The sequence below is a fragment of the Cotesia glomerata genome, linkage group LG5 (assembly GCF_020080835.1).
Source record: "Cotesia glomerata isolate CgM1 linkage group LG5, MPM_Cglom_v2.3, whole genome shotgun sequence".
In the NCBI taxonomy this organism is placed as follows: domain Eukaryota; kingdom Metazoa; phylum Arthropoda; class Insecta; order Hymenoptera; family Braconidae; genus Cotesia; species Cotesia glomerata.
In genome coordinates this window covers 14,928,483-14,950,221 of record NC_058162.1, presented here as the reverse complement: position 1 = coordinate 14,950,221, position 21,739 = coordinate 14,928,483, and the positions used below count along the sequence as shown (strand labels likewise).

At 31.6% G+C, this 21,739-nt stretch overlaps 2 protein-coding genes across 2 annotated transcripts in view; one reads left to right on the top strand and one right to left on the bottom strand.

The window, feature by feature from the left end:
- The window catches only part of LOC123265052, a 193,858-nt gene that overhangs the window by 129,246 nt on the left and 42,873 nt on the right, over nucleotides 1–21,739 (bottom strand). The gene's annotated exons all lie outside the window — the stretch shown is intronic.
- On the top strand, nucleotides 14,793–17,891 carry LOC123266047. The gene is made up of 5 exons (XM_044730077.1): nucleotides 14,793–14,871; nucleotides 16,034–16,106; nucleotides 16,268–16,629; nucleotides 16,951–17,234; nucleotides 17,445–17,891. The coding sequence occupies exons 1-5, from the start codon at nucleotides 14,793–14,795 to the stop codon at nucleotides 17,889–17,891; spliced, it is 1,245 nt and encodes a 414-aa protein (XP_044586012.1).

The window sequence follows — 21,739 nt, the reverse complement described above, 5'->3', positions numbered from 1 at the left end:
GCACTGAATGGAATATGTTTTTCTGTATTATCATTTACAGAGCGAAGAATGCATTCAATATCAGCATAGACAATAAACGGTACTGGGTCTTTGTATTTGTAATTTTTAAAACTTAAGATTTTTTCTTCATCTGTCTGAGGTAATTTCATTCTAACATTATTTAATTTTATACAGTCCATCTGATGTTTCTGAAGTGACTTTTGAAATTTAAAATGACACAATCAACGGTCACAGAACCATAATTTTGCATTTCCTTTAGAAATTTGTGATTTCACAAGTCGAGATAGATTTCTGATAAGAGTAAAGTGGAAAACCGTTTGAAAATTTTCAAGATTTTTATACTTTATATCATTATCATTATTTTTATTACCATAGAAACATCTTCGAGACTCTACCATTAGGAGATGAATTGTTTTTCTATCTGAGATATTATTGCTTAAATATAATGGAACTACGACATTCTTATTAGTTTGATTATTTTTAACTTCAACAATTTCCGTTTCAATACCATAAACATTTATTTTTAATTTATTTAATTTTTCAAATTTTGCAACGTCTTTCCAAGAAATCGGAAATTTTATACCTTTAAGATTAAACTTATCATCTAAATTTTTGTATGAAGAAACACGATACGGATGATCTTTTGCAGGGAACAGCGCAGCTTTAATACACCATAAAAAACAGTACATATCCTTATTCTGAATGTTCAAGACACCGCCTTTATCAATTATCTTCTTTGGTAATGGAATGAAAGTTGAAAAACCACCATGAATCGGAGCAAACCGGGAGATATCAACATCCAGGTTTATAACTTCATTTAAACTCCATCCGGAGTCCTTTTTATTAAATTCTTTAATTTTTCGGAGAACGGTATTATAAACATCTTCTTCGAACCAATTTTCGAGTGATGTTGAGATTAAAATATCAACAGTTGGAGCCTTAAAAGATTTATTCTCCTCAAATCGTTGATTATTTTTTGAATTTCCAAATTTGCATATTAAAGTTGTGCTTACCCGGGAAAAAAAGTTTAGATCTGCTCTGATCAAATCAGATTAAATTCATCAGATCTGAGCAGATCTGTATTTTGGCCAGATCAAATTTGATCTGATTAGATCAAATCTGATCTGTTCAGATCTGGTTCGATTGAAACAGAATCAATTTATAAAAAAGTTTATAAAATAAAAATAATAGTAAAATTTATATTATTTTTACTTGCAAATTAGAAATTATGTATTTTATATCAATTTTCCGTCATTTAAAGTCGAGCTATCGTTGAAAAACAATTTGCGATGTTGGGGATTCGAACCTGGGTCCTCATGCATGTCAGTTCCAGAGTGTACCATTCAGCTACTAGAAGTACCTGACTGAGCTACTCTTCAGATAATAGTGTAGGCGCTGTATTATCTTTTCGTAAAATTTTGAGGTCGGTGTACAAAATATGATTACTTTATGTATTTTGACTCACTGAAACCAAATATCGCAGTCATTTTTGCGAAATCCCGGGCCATCTATTGTTTATAGCCATTTGTTTAAACAATTATTTGAGAAATAATTTTTTTTTGAGGTCAGATTTTTTTTTTCAATACTTTAAGCAATTTTAAGATGAAAATGACTCTTATAAAATTTGCCGTAAGTTAATACTTTCTGAGTTATAAATTTTTGAAAATTGGAAATTTTTGATCTTCAACAATTTTGATGATTAATTACAAATAAATAAATTACTTATCACCAGGTTTCATGCACGTGATTGTAAAGAAGAATACTCGAAGTTTCTATTGAAACAATAACATCTGGTTATAATTTGTATTAAATAAAAAAACGTGATCTAAGTTAGTGCATTTTTAAGAGCTATTTATTAGAATATAAAGTATTAAAAGTCGTACCTAAGTAGATCTGCTCTGATCAGAGAAGGTCTAATTGGATCTATCTATATCACCTTTATGATGACATATATTCATCAAGCTTGATCTGATTTGATCTAACTTGATCTGATCATATCTAAACTTTTTTTTCCGCGTAATAATCAGATTAAATTAGATCTACATAGATCAAGTCAGATCTACTTATATCTAATTTTCAATTTAATTTTAATCAAACTTGATCTGAATTGGTCTAATTTGATCTGATCGGATCTAGTTTCGTCAGAACAGATCTATTCATATCTACTTTTTAATTTCATTTTGATCAAACTTGATCTGGATTGATCTAATTTGATCAGAGTGGATCTAGTTTGATCAGAACAGATCTAGTCATATCTACGTTTCAATTTCATTTTGATCAAACTTGATGTGGTTTGTTCTAAGCAGATCAAATTAGATCTGTCCATATCTATTTAGATCTAAATTTAGATCAAATCTGATCTGCTCAGATCAAATTTGATCAGAGCAGATCTAATACTTTTTTCCCGGGTACTTTAATATTACCTTCAGTTTTTAGAGTAGTTTGAATTTTTATCGATAAGTATCTTTTTAACATCATGTAGAAAATTTCGTGAGTCAATATGACCCTCATTAATGATACTTCCGGTTTTTATGCGATTTTGAAAAGCATTATCCAAATCTTGCCAGTGAATTAAATTATTAGTGTTCAATGCAGCACCAATCACTGCTCGGCTTAATTGCATGAATTTATTTCTATACCAGCATAAGAGAGAAATGTTAGCTTGGAGATTTTTCTCCAGTCCATATCCAGGTCTTGATTCCATATCTTGGTTACGTCATCATCATCATCATCATCATCACCATCACAGTGATATTATGAAGTGATGGAAACTGATGAGGAGAGTTTGTGCTATACTCCTGACAGTGATGATCATATCGGGAGTATGTTCAATGGTCATCAACAGTTGCCATCACCAACCAATGATGATGAAGCGATTGCGTTGGATAATAACAATTTAGATTATGCGCCGGATGATGATGAGCTGATCAGGGGGATATATAATGAGGATGTATCCCATGATAATGACCTGATGGCTGATTTCCAACCTGTAAGAACCTCAACGCCCTTAACATTCGGGGGAAAACCAGCATCATTTTTTTGGAGCACTAAACCTCAACTTTGGTCATCGTCATCATCATGATCATCATCAACATCGGCATCATCATCCTCATTGCCATCACCATCACATTGCTATCAACATTATCGTCATCACCAGGTAAAAATAATTTGCTTCAATTTGATTATTCATTACAATTATTTTTTTTCATTTAAATTTCTCACATTAGAAAATTTTTTTATTTTTCAGACTCTATATCCAGTCCATTATCATCACAGCAACCAACAGCATCATCATCATCATCATCACCCGGTAAGTTAATATCTTTAAAATTTATTATTAAGTATGATTATTTTTCAAAATAAAAACTTTTTTTATCTGTTTAGATTCCATGGATTATTTCCAGCCACAAATCGTTATTGTGGAGCAGCAGCGTGAGCTGCAAAGATTGAACGATTATAATAGGCAGCTACAGGATCAGTTAGAAAAATACCATCAACGAAATCTCCAACAGGAAATGTCGATAATGTTGCTGAATCAGCGGGTGCAGCAGTTGATGTGGGAGAAAGGGCAATACTTCAATCTACTGCAGCCTCAAATTTGAAGAAAATTAAACATTTTTTTTTTTTTATCTTAAAACTATATGTAATTATTTATGAGAGAATTATTTTAATATTAATATTAATAATAATAATAATAACAACAATAATAATAATAATAATTTTGTAATAAAATTTTGTACTTCAGTTTCATAATCAATAAAAAAAAATGAAATCATGAATGAAATAACAACGCTATTTTCTAAAAATAAGTAGTAATATAAATAAATATAATCGTAATTAGAGTACGTAGAAAAAATAATTTGAAAAAAATATTAAAATTAACTTGGGAATATTTAATTAGCGAAGAATTGAATTTGCTTGAAAAATGGATATAAATTTACGGAATAAAAATTTGACAATTAATAAAAATAGTGACATGAATTGTTTTATAATATTTTCTTTAAATTATAAATGATTATAGCACATAGAAGAATCATTTGGAAAACTTTAAAATTAACTTGAAGATATTTAACCCTTCATCACTCGCGTCTTTTTTAGTTTCTCGCTCGCACTATAGTGAGTCTCTATAGGTTGAGTAGTTGTTAGGCGACGATCTGCTCATGGCGCGAGTGACGAAGGGTTAATTAGTAAATTTATTGAATGAAAATTTAACAATCGATAAAGATAGTAATTTGAATTGAACAATAGTATTTTCTTTAAATAATTAATAATAGTTGTTATAATATCCAGAGAAAATTTGAAAAAATGTTGAAAGTTAGTTGGACTGGTAATGTAGATTGCTACTTTATTCATGAATAATAAATGTTTACTGTACATTATCTTCAGGATTATTATTTTCGATAAATTCAAATTTATTGTATTGACCTCCATGGTAAAGAAGGATCCATTTATTTTGATCGATAAGCTTAGTGAGTAACTCCAGTGATGATGGGTTCTTTTGAATTGCAGTTGTGGCTCCTTTGGGTAAATACACAGCAAATTCAGCTTCCAATGACGCAATGACGCATTCTCCAAATTTAGTTGTAATCATTTTAAGTCCAGTGACTAGATACTCCTGATTGAGAGTGAGTTCTGACATTTTCTTTTTTGGCAGAATGTCTTTCAAAGTTGCTGCGTTGTTGATAGCTGAAAAATCCATGATTCACTAAACACAGAAAATTATTTATAATACTCTAGAATGGGAAATAGGATAATTTAAATGGCTAATTGTAAATATATACTTACACACTGAGTTATAAAAGGAATGAATAAATATGCTGAATAACCAGTCGCAAAGTAATCAGCTATTTAACACAACACTTTTTTTCATGCTTATTAGATAAAAACTGTATATCACCACTCGAACTTTTAGAACTATGAAGTTTCAAAATTTGATTCAGCGCTTATAGCCCGAATCCCTACCAAAAAAAGATGAAAATTAGGGGTATTTGTTACTAAAAATGTTGGAAATTTGTGAACCATCTGAATCGTACGCAACAAGCCAAAGACTTTTAAAACCTTAACAACGAGCTGTAACTCAAAACTAGTTGGCAGGCGCTCTCTCCACGGTCCGCGCCTTTTCCGGTACCTAAGTCTACAACTTTACTGAGGCTCTCTCATTGGTTAAACCGTCACCTCCACCGTCACTTCGAACGAGCCATCTCATTGGCGCTCACATTATTCCCCCATTACCCGCAACGACAGTATATCAGTAGCAGCTCAGCGGGCCTCAGGGGTAGTTTCTGTGCCTTCGACAACACTTCCAGCGACTAGCAACGAGACTTCAGCAAGCGTGCAAGGCTTGCAAGTATAGTGAAATACGGAAAAGCAAGCGAGCAAGGCTTGCTTATTCCCAACAACTGAGTACAGTTACTTACCACGGACCATCTCATCGATACAGACCATCTCATCAGCCCGAGTCAGCGTTAAAGGCTGAATCAACCGCTTCGGAGAAGGCAGCAAGCGCGCAAGGTTTGCCTCTACAGTGAACCACGGAATAGCAAGCGCGCAAGGCTTGACTATTCCCAAAGACTTCTCAAATTAGTACGGACCATCTCAACAGTCAAGAGCGTTGTTAGACCAGCTGTAAGCGTGCAAGGCTTACCGAACACATCTCGTTAGACAACAGGCGCGCAAAGCTTGTTGTCCGCGACCAGTATTTTAACTAATCAGCTCTTCTAAGATCTCTTGAAAATAAACAAATAGTTCTTATTAGAACTAAACAACCAGCTCTCTTTCGAGAGCGAGTGACCTTGAGTCCCCGCTTAGCTGCCATTTAGCTATAATTGTCATCTCGACAAAGCTTAGTCCGACTCGCAGTTTCATCTCAACCAAAGGCCTTTCTCAAGGCCGCCAAACAGTTCAATCACGTAAGAGCTCTTTTCAGAGTTAAGGAAAGTTCCAGTCAGAGTCCTCTCGAGTAGACAACAAAAAATGAGTCACAAAGCTGATAAACTGATCAACAATTTGATAAAATAACTAATTTTTCAAATAAATGATGATTAATTGTAAAAGTATGCTGATCAATATAATAGATTAAATAAATTTTTGGAGAGAAAATTACTGCTTTATAAAGATAAAAAAATTTATTAGATAACAATTATTCATAAGATAAGAAAATTTATTAGGTAACAGTTGTTCATAAGATAAGAATATTAATTAATAATATAACCCCCACCAATAACCCCGCCGAAATTCAAAAACAACCTCTCCCCACCTCATATAAGGCCCAAAAGCGCCCTCTAAATTGATGTTCAGAGATATCGATAACAAATAATCACCCGTCGATATACCCGATAACGCTAGATAAGTTACCGACAGAGGGTACACAACTCATCAAAGTTCCGGGTGGTAAGATATGGGTAAGACAAACCGAGACGTAAACAATATTTATGAAACAGAATGTGAAAAAAGTTGATTTTAAATGCCATCCCTGAGATATTCTGCTGGGTCATTCACACGGAAAAAAAAGATGATTTAAAATTTGCACCACAAATGATGTAAATATCCTATTTTACGAGTGGTATTATTTTTGGATTGAAATAATACAAATTGTAACGGGTTTTTATTCCGCTCAATTGTCCCATTAATTAAATTTAAACAAAACAATAAACTAAATAAAATTGAAATCTAAATCAATGAACAAAAGGGCGCCACCAGTATTTTTAATCACGGTTCCTGGAACTGTTGCCAGAGCCGAGAGCTTATCTTACAAGGAGAGAGAGTGGAGGAAGGTGCTATGAAATAAATAAATTTTTATTTAACAAAGGATCCAAAAATTTATTAACAAAACAATTAACGAATTGCGCACACTCACACACTCACACTATAATTACTTAGCAATAGCTTATTACTACTACTCTCAACTTTACTAACTCACTAAACTGACGAAACTAACTCTACGACTTGACAGACTAATTACCCTGCACAGAGACTAAACGTATGCAAGAGCTCGTTAACTCGGCCCACAGGAGTAACGACCCAGTGACTAAACGTAGACCTAGATACTCCTGCAGCCTAACACACCCTGCTGCAGGACAACGATCTAGTAACTAAACGTAGACCTAGATGTCCTGCAGTTCACACACATACACTGCTATAAGACAACGGCCCAGTGACTAAACGTAGACCTAGATGTCTTGCAGCTCACACACATACCCTGCACACACTCACACACTGACTCTACTTTACTTTATTTAAAAATTATTAACAAAATTTAATTCAAGAGAATTATGACAAATTAAATTCTCGACTTAAAACATCAGTCATTAGCTAGCAATTAAATTATAAAATTATTTCCACGACTAATAATTAAATTCCCAAATGTCTGAACTAAAATCTGACGCATAATTTTATTCAAAATCAACTCGTAAATTTAATACTCAACATTAAATAAATTCTTAAGAATATTCGATATAAATTTAACTAAATATTCCCGGACTTAATATCCACGCGGGTAAATTAATTCTAAAAAATTTTATCAAAAATTGTGAAATTAAATTATTAAAATAAAATCAAGAACTTAAGTTCAATATATAAAATCAACCACGTGGAATTTTCCGATTAAATAAATAATTATTAAATAATTTATCCCAATATAAAAATAAATTAGCAAAAAATTATCCACGGGTAAGTCAGTCTCAAATGCGGCGAAATCTCAGTAAATGAATTCTCAATAAATAATAAAATGGTAAATAATTATTTCCTTGTAATAAATAGTATTAATAATAATAATTCAATTGTTCTTAATAAATTGTCGCTTGAAATAATCGACCAGAATTTTCGCGCTCAAAATGGACGCCAATATTCGTTAGTGCGTAGTAAAGTTTGACCTTGCGTACGTATTAACTGCGTTGTACAATTCAACGGACGCTCGACTAGTCCGTGAGAAGATAAAGGAAATTTACCGAAGAATTTATTATTATTCGGTTTTTATTTTATTAATTTGTTGAATAAAATATGTGCCACTAAAACCGATTTTTCAGATGTTCAAGAATTATTAATAATTATTCGAGTAAATTAATTTCATAGAATAAATTCTCACGACAATTGACACCACAAAGTCTTTGAGCAGTCCTCGGGTAAAAATCCCCTTGAGGGACGCTCACAGCGACTAACGAACGTTAAACAATTGAAGTTAATTAAATTGTGGAATTATTAAATGAAAAATAATTGATGAACAATTAATCAGAGGAGAAGTAAACCGAGTATAAACCCCACGGTTCACTCCTAGCCCACAGCGTAATTATTGATACCTTGTTGATTATACGACGATCTAACTCACTACTCGAGATTGAAGTCCTAGATGTTGTTGGCTTCTGTCGATAGGTAACTTACTCCGGGGATCGGTCCTTCTTGATTTTTGTGGCACTCCGTCTGGCGGTTATACTACTTCTCCCTGTCACAACGCATGGCTCACCTATATAATAAACCCTAAACTACCCCCTCCTACTCTCTCTTTAGGCCCGAAGATCGAGACGCGCCAGTGCTGCGTCGAATAGTTATCGATATCTGGCGACTTATCGACTCAGGGTAATTTTACTCTGTTACAAAATATTGTATCACTGTGATGTAGATTTTACATAACAGTGAAGTAAATTATGCGTGCCCTACACGCATGCGCATACAAGTCATAGGTTATATTTGTTGTTGATGTTTCATATCGTATGTATTTTTTATTGCTTTAATCAATCAAATAATTAATTTTAAAATATATGTTTATACTAATTTTAGGTTATACATTGACAGCTGATACTATTGACTTGTGACAGCCACTAGTCCACTAGTCCCACTAGTCCCCTAGTCCACTAGTCCCATTTAAAATACATTAGATACGAAAATTGTATCACTGGGTGATGTAAATTTAGGTTCACCTCTGTTGACTTCACAGGTGATACAATTTTTGTATCATCTGATGAGATTTTAAAGCCACTTTTTTTTCCGAGCAATGTCGAATCGACCAATAGATGCGATCAACTCCTTGTCATTTGGATCATTCATCACACACACACACACACACACACACACACACACACACACACACACACACACACACACACACACACACACACACACACACACACACACACACACACACACACACACACACACACACACACAGCCGCACGGACACCATCGCGGAAATAGTCAGGAAAGCTTCTTGTGACCTTAAAACGTCGAGATCTGATGAAAACTCAATTTTCGCAAAACGGGGTGAAACCAATAACTTCCCGAATTTTAAAAATCTTCGATTTTCTCAGCGGGAAGTTAAAACAAACTTTACTCAATTTTTTCACTACTTGATACTAACTTTACTCAGTACTTACTGTACACACCGAAATCTTTGCTCAATAATATTTTATAAGTGATGGCGCGCTTTTAAGAACCTCTATTCAATATTTTTTTATGTAATAATATTTTATTCGGCAAAAACAAAACTGTACTCGAAATTTCTCAGCTCTGTGCAATCTGTACTCCAATAAAATAATTTAATTATTTTACATGGTTGGAAGATGTTAGCTTATGACGGGTGTATGGTTTATTGGTTCTTTCTAAGTAAAGCATTCAAATATTTCTATATTTATTGCTGTTGTTTTTAAATCTCAATATTGTTACGGAGTAACTTTAATTTTCACGCGCTCTGATCGTCGCCGCCGGGGGGCCAGCACGCGGGGACTGTTACTACTGAGGAGGAGAGACGGAGAAGAAGGGGACGGGACTTTAGAAAAAAAAAATATGGTGGCGTAAAAAAGAAAGCACAGGAGCTAAAAAATCAAGTGAAAAAAAAAATTATTAAAAAGTGTTTTCTGGACGCCAACAAAAGAGATTATACGCTAGTAAGTCAAAGTGCCGCGTATTCTTATAAGTAGTGAGGTCGTACTCGAGTCAAAAGAGCTACGTCTAATCACGAGATTCCAGAAAAATAATAACCCCAAAAGAATAGTCACCGGGGTTACCACGTGTAGCCCACACTCAGTCAAAGAGCTGTGGATGCACTTAAAAAATCTGCAAGTCGGCTTCTTTAAGTCTCGTCAACTATTTTGTCACTCCTGAAAAAGACTTACAGCAGAAGGTGAATCCCCTGGGGATCCAGCTGGTGTCGGCGAAGAATTCAAGGAATACAGCACGCAGAGACCCTCGTCATTCAAGCTGCGCCCCTGGTCCGCCATTTGGGGTTAAGTAAAATTTCGCAATTTACAAGTAACAACACACAAAATTTGTAAGTTGAGATTTATAGTTAAAATTTTTCTTTCACGGCTGTTGTCTAGGTTAAAATTTTGTGAGTATGCACGTATGAAAAGTTTTAATAATTGAAAAGCGTAATACTAGAATTATAAAGACGTTAGTAGTCATTGCTAATGAGAATTTATAAACAAACACACAAAAATTTTGTTATTGTGTACTAAGAGATTGTACAGATAAATGAAAACCATTCATTTGTCTCAGAGTCAAAAGAAACATTAATTAAATGCCTATGATAAAGGCTAAAATGTAAGAAATCTTCGCCTAAGAAACCTTTAATCTTCCTTGACTCCATTTGCAGTTTGCCTAGAGTTCTCCCGCGGACAACCCCACCCACGGAACTCCTGGTCGAGGCTCGTGCAGCAGGACTGTCTAGTCGGAATTGTCTCTTGTCTTTTTTTTTATTCTTATCTTTTCTTAATTTTAAACAAAAATTAAGTGGTGCCCTAACATGGTCAAAAAATATATCTATGGATTTTTTCAGGAACATCATAAATGGAATTAATTTAAAAAATTATTAATGGAGTATACACGCGAGAAATTGGATAAAAAAAAGTACTCCATTACAATTGGCGCCCAATTTAATAATAAATAATAATAATCTATATATATATATATATATGAGATTCCCACCTATATATTGACTCATCAAGATATCTCTGGAACCATAAGGCGTAGCGACTTGAAATTCGGTAGGAATATTCCTTTCGCCGAGTAGAGGTCAGCTAAGAACGGATTTTACGAAATTCCACCCACAAGGGGGGTTGCGGGGGCGTTAACAATAGAAAATTTCCATTTTTAACCTATAGCTCCTATCGACTTCAAATTTGGTAAGAATCTCCTATATGTGATGTAGAAATGATCCAAGAGCGGATTTTACGACAATCTACTCCCAATAGGGATTGCGGGGGTGGACGTTAACAATGAAAATTAAAAATTTCCGACTTCTAGCTCCTACAGACTCCTAATTTTGTATGAATTTTGTGTAAGTGATGTAAAAATAATTTATGAACGAATTTTACGATATCCCACTCCACAGAGGAATGCGGGGGTGGGTCTTAACAATGAAAATTTTAAATTTTTTAGCTGTAGCTCCTAAAGGCTCAAAATTTGATAAGTATCTGCTATATGCGAGGTAGAAATGATCTAAGAGTAGATTTTATGACAATCTACTCCCAATATGGATTGCGGGGGTGGGCGTTAACGATGAAAATTTTAAATTTCCGAGCTACAGCTCCGACAGACTCATAATTTTGTATAAATTTTTTGTAAGTAATGTAAAAATAATTTATGAACGAATTTTACGATATCCCTCCCCACAGGGAGGTGCGGGGGTGGGTTTTAACAATTAAAATTTTAAATTTTCGAGCTGTAGCTCCTATAAGCTCCAAATTTGAAAAGAATCTGCTATATGCGATAAACTGAAACTAAGGAAACGACCCAAAGTCGAGGAAAGTATTTACTAGCGTTATAGATTGAAATATAGATTAACTATCAAGTTGGAATACTAAAATAAAATAATAAATTATAAAATTAGTGTAAGAAAAGTAGATTTAAGCGAAAGATGTATCAGAGTTCGTTAGACAAGCTGTACATCTGGTGCCAATAAATAATAAATAAAATTCTCTTATGAGTATTATAATCAATAATAAAGTTTAATGAATCATAAATAATTATGAATTATTTTTTTTTCTCCATTCAAATTTTAATCGTTCTTGATTGGCCAATCTTTTTAATTTTTGTTCGGTTAAAGAGAATAAATTGTCGCGGAATTCCTTAAAAAACAAGAAGGTGTCATAAAGAGCCCTGATGAATGATCCCTATTGAAAATAAAAAGAAATTATTATTGTTAATTATTAAGCAAAATTAATTATTAACTCTAATACTAATCAAGGAAATTTAATGTTTTACATTTCGTGCTTGATCATATGCAATTCCATAAGAATCACTTCGTGATTCTTTAAAAGCCATTGCCTCATGAATGCGACCATCTCTCAAAAAAATTTTCACAATAGTAGTGCATCCAACGACATAAATCCCATCAATCTGGTGGACAAAATCTATTTAAGAAAAAAAAAAAAATTCTTAATGATTTTTGTGAAATTAATTGATCTTATACTCAAAGAAAAATTTAATTCTCAATGAAAAAAGTATTCAGAAAGACATAACTTGTTTTAGAGCAAGAAAAAATTTTCTACAGTCAAGAAAATATTCTTCACTAAAGAAAGTGTTGCATAAGTAACTAAAATATTCGATAACTAAAATAATTAAAGCTATCCAATATATTTTCTTGAGTCAAAAATAATTGATCAATGATGTATGGATTTGTATCAAACATGATAAACAAATAATGACTATTATTGACTTACCAATTATTTGTTTTTTAATTTCATGAGACCAATCGTGAGGTCCAAATGTTTCATCTCCATTTACTATTAATTGTTTTAAATCCAAATTATTTAAATCCATTTCGAAAAAAAAAATTGGAAAAAATTTTTTTTTTAATTTGTTATTTTATATTTGGTTATTTTATTGTTTTATTTATTGAACTTTAAATTTTATTTTTATTTACATTAGTTAATTATTTTGTAAATATACTTATCTATATTAGACTGGGCCAAAAAAACTGACTATTTTTTTTTTCTATCGATACTGTGAAAATATCATTCATGATGATAAAAAAAAATTATTGTGCAAGTTTGAGTCCTTAATAATAATATTAAGGGGTGTATCGTTACGACTATTGATTTTTCAACAGTAATCGCATTTTTTACTCAAAATTCGTTAATTATCAATCTGAAAAATTTTAGCGATATGTATTCTTATAGGAAATTAAATTTCCTAAAAAAGTTATCTTTGTAAATTACTGTAAAACAAGCCGTTTCCTTTGTAATCATGCCTTAAACAAAGATTTATTTTTTCAATTTTGCGTTTCAATTTTGGATTTTTGTAGCTACCAGAAATATCAATATTTTTACAATTTAAAATACTTATTTTCAAAGGAAATTTAATGCTCTACAAAAAAGGTCTCTTAACATTTTTGATTAAATTCACTCCTTTCAAAGTTATTCGACGTTGAAGTTAAATTCAAAAATAATTTATCGTTTTTTTCGCGTTACACATGATTTTTTCCTTTTGATTGAAAAATTTATGACTTTAATATTGAGAATAATTTTTTTTTGTTGGAAGACTAAATTTTTTTTATAAAATCATAATTTACCAATGTATTATTTTGCTTTTTAACGATTAATTATCGACATAAATTCATTTTTACTGTATTTAACTAACTCCAATAGTAAAATAAATTCGGTCCCTTTATTATAAATTATTTATTTGTATAGGGATATATTTTTTTCTATAAACTTACACTTTTAAACTTCCGTTTTTAGCCCTCTTGTTGTTTTGTCCTTTTTAATGTCAACGAGAATTTAATTTTACTCTCCCTCCACGATTACATTTGTAAGTGTTTATTAGCGAAGTCGACCACCTGAAAATGACCTTGAAAGTTTCACGTTACAGCGCTGCGAGTTATCGTGAGCTTTTCCGTAATCTGTTACCGAAGCTGAAAACATAGCCTTCCTTTCTCCCACCACCTTGCTTCTATTATTGCGCTTTTAAACAAGGGAATACTATCCGTGTATAATAACTTTGATTTCCTTTGATCGGAAAATGACCTTGATTGTTATACGCTACAGCGCTGCCTTTCTTCACGCCAAAGCGCTGCGAGGTATCGTGAGCTTTTCCGTAATCTATTACTGAAGCTGAAAATATAGCCTTTCTTCACTCCCACCCCCTGCTTTTTATCATTGCATTGTTCAAAAAAATGAATACTCTTTGTGCATAATTACTTTGATTCTATTCTTCATTGTGCAAAGTAACTTAAACGTTGTCAACGCAAATTTGAGTTTTCATTAAGTATTTATTTATTGTTTGGTATATAATTTTCTTCTTTATTTCTTTAGATTGTTTAATTGTAATTGATAGTTTGAATTTATTTATGGTATCTAATTGTTTCAGTATTACAAATTAAGCGTTTAGTTAATTCTGTGTTTGTGAATTGTTTCATTACGTTACTTTGTAACGTTTAAGTTCGATTTGATAAAAAGCTCGCCACTATGTCATTGGAGAAAACTTATTTAATCGGTGTTCCTATTGAGAAAATTAATAACCGTAAGCTTCCGACTGTCAAAGAAGTTTTATCATTATTTTTTTATCAACATCAAGTTCTCAAATTAAAAATTTATGATAGTGCTTCAAAAACTGCTAGTGTCGTTCAAGACTGCTGGAATAATTTGCAGATTTCAACTTCTGGTTTTTGCAACATTGTAAAGAAAATAATTAGTATTTTCAAAAAGTGGAAATATTTACTGTGCAATCGCAAAAAAAAATCACGTCCTCCAAAACAAAGAGAAAATAGCTTTGAAAAAAAACTCGAACAATTATTTGACATCGCTGGGAAGAATAGTTTAAAAGGTTTCGATAGAAATAATAATATTGATTTTCAACTTCCAATGTCTTCAAATCTGCAAGAAAATAATAATAATATCTCAGACGAAAAACACGAAGAAATAATGGAAATAGAGGCGATAGGTACGTATTCATTAATAATAGTTTAATAAAGTCAAAATAACTATTTTGTACCGTGCTAATAATAAGTTAATATGTTCTAATGAATAAATACTTATCTAAATTATTATATTCAATAAATTTTTAAGTTTTACACAAAGTAAGAAAAAAATTCTTCAATAAAGAATCAATTTTCTCAACTGATGAAAATATATCTAAGAAAACTAAAATAATTTGATTCAAATCGAATTGTTTTAGGCCAATGAAATTATTTCACGCTCGAAAAATCTCAGATTTTCCTAAAATTTATATGGCTGATGATATAATCTTTTTCTGTACAATTAACTTAAATTATGTTAAGATTGGACAATTTTTATAACTTATTTTTTGCATATTTTCTACACAAAAATAATATTTTAGTAGTTAATTGCCTTGCAAACTTACACAATTGTGTAATTTTTATCATACTCTTACAAAAATTAAGGAAGTAAGAAAGAAATCCAAGTATTCGGAGGATTTCCAACAGGCTGTAACTTGTGAAAAATTATCGTACAGTAAATAAAAAAAGGAAATTGCAGCAAATTTTGATTAGGCAATTGATTTTTAAAAACTACGAAAAGCCCTTTTTGTTGCTTTTAAATTCATGTAATGATTAAAAAATTTTTTTTCAAAAAATCAATGGCTAATTCTTGTAGAAAATTCATCCAAGTTTTCAAAACCCATCTTGAATTTTCTTTACGATCATTGGTTGCTGAGGTATTGATAATCAAAGACAGAATGGTCTTTTTTCATTAAAACGCCGATATCTCAGCGAGAAATGCTCAAATCGAGGTTTTCAAACTAACAAATCGAAGCTCAATGAGCAAGATATCCAGTCCATATAGAGATTAAATCAAAAAAATTTTTTCCAAATCCATAAGCTAAGAATAAAAACCAAAAAATTTCAAAAATTTTTATCTCGGTAGATTTCTTAAGATTAGGAATAAAAAAATTTTTGGAACTCAGATCCAAAAATAAAATACTGAGAGCTGCAATTTGCTTTTTTTTATTTGTTGTACGATAGTTTTTTTATAAGTTACAGACTGTTGAAAATACCCCAAATATTTTGATTTTTTTCTTGCTCCCTTATTTTTTGTAAGAAGTGTATTTTCTATTTAACAATGTCAAAATAATTTATATTTTTCAGAAGACACCTCTCGTGATTATAACAGTAATGATGATTGTGATGCTACAACATCTAGTCAGGAGTTGCAATCAAAGTCAGATTCATTTATGAGTCAAAATTCAAATGTGTCTAACTTTGAAACAGATTTTTTAACAGCAAAACGGACACCAAAAATTAATATTATGACGCCAGAATTAGCTGCTGCACTGGATCGTGGTAATGTAAGTAGCCGAAGCGCCACATATGTTTTGGCAGCTACTTTAAAAGTGTGGGATTCGATACTCGGAATGTAAATTTGAGTTATAAAACTATTCAACGACAGCGTATAATTCATCGGAAAGAAATTGCTAAAGGCTTAAAAGAAGACTTAAAATTCAATGACAATTATGTGGTCCATTGGGATGGTAAACTGCTAAGTGATATTGTTGGGACAGAAACAGTAGATAGGCTTCCGGTGCTTTTAACATCGTCTGGCAGTGAACAGCTATTGGGTATTCCAAAAATTAATTCAGGATCTGGGATTGAGCAAGCTTTAGCTGTATACTCAACTATGGAGCAATGGGGTGTCAGTAATTACATAAAAGCGATATGCTTTGATACTGCAGCAACCAATACGGGTAAATTTTAATTATTAGTCTTATTTACTTGAAAAAGCTCAGATTTGAAAAAGTAGAGAAAAATTATACTTAAGATCTTTTCACAATTATTTTTCAATATTCCAATTAAAAACCTCTAAAACCGACAAGTTGATTTTTTTTGCCAAAAATAAAGTTTTCTGTGGTCAGATGATAATATTTAAAAATAAACTTTATTACAAAAATTAACTCCACTGATTGTTATATTTTCAGAATTTATGGAAGTAATATAGTTCAAAATAAAAAATCACTTGATTTGCCATTCATGTTTCTAATCAAATCTTTTATCTTTCTAATCTATAGGAATTCATCATGGCGCTGGCGTAGAGCTTGAGAAAATTCTGAAACGAAAGCTTATATGGTTACCCTGTCGTCATCATGTAATTGAACTTGTCATAAAAGGCGTTTTTGAAGCTTACTGGCCAGTACAATCAGGTCCGAACGTTCCATTTTTTAATCGATTTAAAATCGGTTGGAATAAAATCAACACATCCAAATATAACGCTGGCATCAACGATAAGATAGTGGCTAATATACTATTAAACAAAAAAGATGAACTATTAAGTTTTATCGATAATTATTCGCAGGTATATTTTGAGTTGTTATTTGAGTTGTAAAAGTACACAGAAAAAACTTTTTGGTCAAAGAAAATTTTCATTTTAGGCAAGATAGTGTTCTTTTTAATAATTTTCTTAATTCAAGTTGACCACGTTTTGTGTACACAATTTAAAAATCTCCAGTTCTCATGTAAAGATATTACCTTTCAATAATAACAGAAATGATCATATTTCTTGCAGAAATTTCTTCCAAGAAATGACTATCGAGAATTTTTGGAGTTATCATCTATTTTCTTGGGAGCTACGCCAAAGGATAATTACACTTTTAAATGTCCGGGAGCAATGAGTCATGCTCGTTGGATGTCGAAGGCGATTTATTGTTTGAAAATATTTATTTTTCGAACAGAGTTTAAGATTACACCTAAAGAGTTAAATAATCTTCGTCATATTTGTATTTTCATAGTTACAACTTATATAAAAGCTTGGTTTACTTCATCCTCGGCAATTTTGGCTCCAAATAATGATTTGACTTTGATGCAACAATTGATATTATATAACAAAATAAACTCGACTGTATCGCAAGCTGCTCTCAAGAAAATGGTGAGACATTTATGGTATTTGAGTGATCAATTAGCCATAATGTCTCTATTTGATGATTCTATTGACCTGACTGTGAAGAAAAAATGATTGAAAATCTAATAAATAATAAATCATCAAATACTAAAACCAGAAAATATGAAGTAGCAAGCGATTCAGATGAATTGCTAGAAAAGATATCAGTGACTTCATTTCTGTAGAATCGCTCACCATATTCAAAGAATTTGATTTGCCGTATGATTTTATCGATGAAGACATAAGCAATTGGTCCAATAATGATAGTTTTCAAGAGTGTAAGGAATTTTTTGGAAAATTAGCTGTCGTCAATGATGTTGCAGAACGTGGTGTATCATTAATTGAAGATTACAATAAGTGTCTCACTAAAAACGAAGAACAACTTCAGTATTTGTTGTTAGCCGTTAGTGAACACCGGAAAAAATACCCAAATTGTAATAAAAGTAATTTGATTGAATAATTATTTTTTCAACTGATCATTTGCCATGATTTGATAACAATTAAAGAATTTTTTGTAAAATATAAATTATAAGTGAAAATAAAATGATTTTTTATCTCTTTTATTGATTTAATTTGTTTTGACTTATTATTCAATTTTTTTTCTGTAAGTAAAAGTATGTCACTAGGCAAATAAATAATTTATAATAAAGGGACCGAATTTATTTTACTATTGGAGTTAGTTAAATACAGTAAAAATGAATTTATGTCGATAATTAATCGTTAAAAAGCAAAATAATACATTGGTAAATTATGATTTTATAAAAAAAAATTTAGTCTTCCAACAAAAAAAAATTATTCTCAATATTAAAGTCATAAATTTTTCAATCAAAAGGAAAAATTATTTGTAACGCGAAAAAAACGATAAATTATTTTTGAATTTAACTTCAACGTCGAATAACTTTGAAAGGAGTGAATTTAATCAAAAATGTTAAGAGACCTTTTTTGTAGAGCATTAAATTTCCTTTGAAAATAAGTATTTTAAATTGTAAAAATATTGATATTTCTGGTAGCTACAAAATCCAAAATTGAAACGCAAAATTGAAAAATAAATCTTTGTTTAAGGCATGATTACAAGGAAACGGCTTGTTTTACAGTAATTTACAAAGATAACTTTTTTTTAGGAAATTTAATTTCCTATAAGAATACATATCGCTAAAATTTTTCAGATTGATAATTAACGAATTTTGAGTAAAAAATGCGATTACTGTTGAAAAATCAATAGTCGTAACGATACACCCCTTAATATTATTATTAAGGACTCAAACTTGCACAATAATTTTTTTTTATCATCATGAATGATATTTTCACAGTATCGATAGAAAAAAAAATAGTCAGTTTTTTTGGCCCAGTCTAATCTATATATATATATATATATATATATATATATATATATGTATGTATATATATAAATAAATATATATATATATATATATATATCTATATATATATAAGCGAAATACCACTCACTCATCACGAGATCTCCGAAACTATTCGCCCGATTGACTTGAAATTTAGCATAGTTACTCCATCTTCGTGATGTAGACGCTCACTAAGAACGGATTTTACGCAATTCCTAGCCAAAATGCAATTTTTCGTCTACCATCACATATGCCCTCCCCTCCCCCCCCTCTCATTCTTGTCCCTCCCTCCCGTGCCCTATAATCTTTTCCCCTTCCCTATATCTCTCTCTCTTTTTGGGAGCGAAATATCATTTTGACCCTCTAATCTAAGAAACCATCAGTGGCACCCGTAAATTATCGAACTCAACCCCCCTACAACCACCCACGCTAATCAACCGTTGCCATGGTTACCATTGTCATGGTTATCGTTGCCATGGTTACCGTTGCTATGGTTACCGTTGCCGTGGTTACCGTTGCCATGGTTACCGTTACCATGGTTGCCGTTACCATGGTTACCGTTATCATGGTTACCGTTGCTATAATAACTGTCAAAATGATTGATTTTAAATTTTATCGATTGACTGTTGGGACAGTAGGAATTCATAATCATACGTTTTTAAGAAAAGAATAGCTAAATCATTAATAACTGAAATAACTTATATGTATTGGAATAATCATGAAGGATGAACTCGATTATATCATAACACAGATAAATTAAACATAAATATTATCAAGTTGTTGATATTGTTAAATGATTATACTGATTTTAATGATTAAAATTAAAATGGTAAATTGTGTCTGATGCGTCTTCTCTAAAATTTTACAACGATATCGTTAAATTATTATAAAAACGGTCGATTTAAGATAATCTATATATATATAAGCGAAATACCACTCACTCATCACGAGATCTCCGAAACTATTCGCCCGATTGACTTGAAATTTAGCATAGTTACTCCATTCGTGATGTAGACGCTCACTAAGAACGGATTTTACGCAATTCCTAGCCAAAATGAATTTTTCGTCTACCATCACATATGCCCTCCCTCCCTCCCTCTCATTCTTCTCCTCCCCTCCCGTGCCCTATAATCTTTCCCCTTCCCTATATCTCTCTCTTTTTGGGAGCGAAATATCATTTTGACCCTCTAATCTAAGAAACCATCAGTGGCACCCGTAAATTATCGAACTCAACCCCCTACAACCACCCACGCTAATCAACCTTTGCCATGGTTACCATTGTCATGGTTATCGTTGCCATGGTTACCGTTGCTATGGTTACCGTTGCCGTGGTTACCGTTGCCATGGTTACCGTTACCATGGTTGCCGTTACCATGGTTACCGTTATCATCATGGTTACCGTTGCTATAATAACTGTCAAAATGATTGATTTTAAATTTTATCGATTGACTGTTGGGACAGTAGGAATTCATAATCATACGTTTTTAAGAAAGAATAGCTAAATCATTAATAACTGAAATAACTTATATGTATTGGAATAATCATGAAGGATGAACTCGATTATATCATAACACAGATAAATTAAACATAAATATTATCAAGTTGATATTGTTAAATGATTATACTGATTTTAATGATTAAAATTAAAATGGTAAATTGTGTCTGATGCGTCTTCTAAAAATTTTACAACGATATCGTTAAATTATTATAAAAAACGGTCGATTTAAGATAATTTCTAATAAAATGAGTAATAATAAATATATTTTTTAATACCACTTAATTTGTTATGAATTTATTAATAACTAGCTGATACCCGCCCGCTTCGATAGGAATACAATAAATTTTTATGGTGTAACCTAGATGAAAAATATAAACAAAATGGTTAATTTCAAAAGATAATGAATATAAATTTTGAATTAGAGAAAAGTGATTGTTTGTGATGACCGGTGTTAGCGAGTATTAAATATATGAGAAAAGTATTTTATTATTAACATTTTTTTAAAATTAACAAAATTATTGACATTTTTAAAATTAAATAATACTATGAAGCGGGAAAAGAATAGGAGTTACGGATAATTATTACGTGAATCGTTCCAACATTCACGTAACAGAATAATTGGAGGAGGAAGAGATTGAGAAAGAAATAGGAAGGACCTTCTTAATAAGAGTTTACAGAATATGCGAGAAAAAATTCAGATAGCTCGGACAGGGGATTCGAACCCAGAACCTTCCGGTGACATGTCGGCTACTCTACCATTTGACCTATCCGGTCTAGACTAAATGTTTAGGATAACATTATTATAATGGGAACGCATCTCACTACACAGTACGTCATGGGTGATGCGGAAATCTGTCTAATGACAGATTTACTGACTAACTGACCCATTGATTGATTGATTATTAATAATAAAATACTTTTCTCATATATTTAATACTCGCTAACACCGGTTATCATAAACAATCACTTTTCTCTAATTCAAAATTTATATTAATTATCTTTTGAAATTAATCATTTTGTTTATATTTTTCATCTAGGTTACAACATAAAATTTTATTGTATGCCCA

Excerpts from the sequence above, each read along its gene's own strand:
- LOC123266047 (XM_044730077.1), top strand. The coding sequence starts at position 14,793 with ATGTCTTCAAATCTGCAAGAAAATAATAATAATATCTCAGACGAAAAA. Across the intron at positions 16,630-16,950 it reads TACTGCAGCAACCAATACGG|GAATTCATCATGGCGCTGGC; the intron begins GTAAATTTTAAT and ends TCTAATCTATAG. Across the intron at positions 17,235-17,444 it reads TTATCGATAATTATTCGCAG|AAATTTCTTCCAAGAAATGA; the intron begins GTATATTTTGAG and ends TATTTCTTGCAG.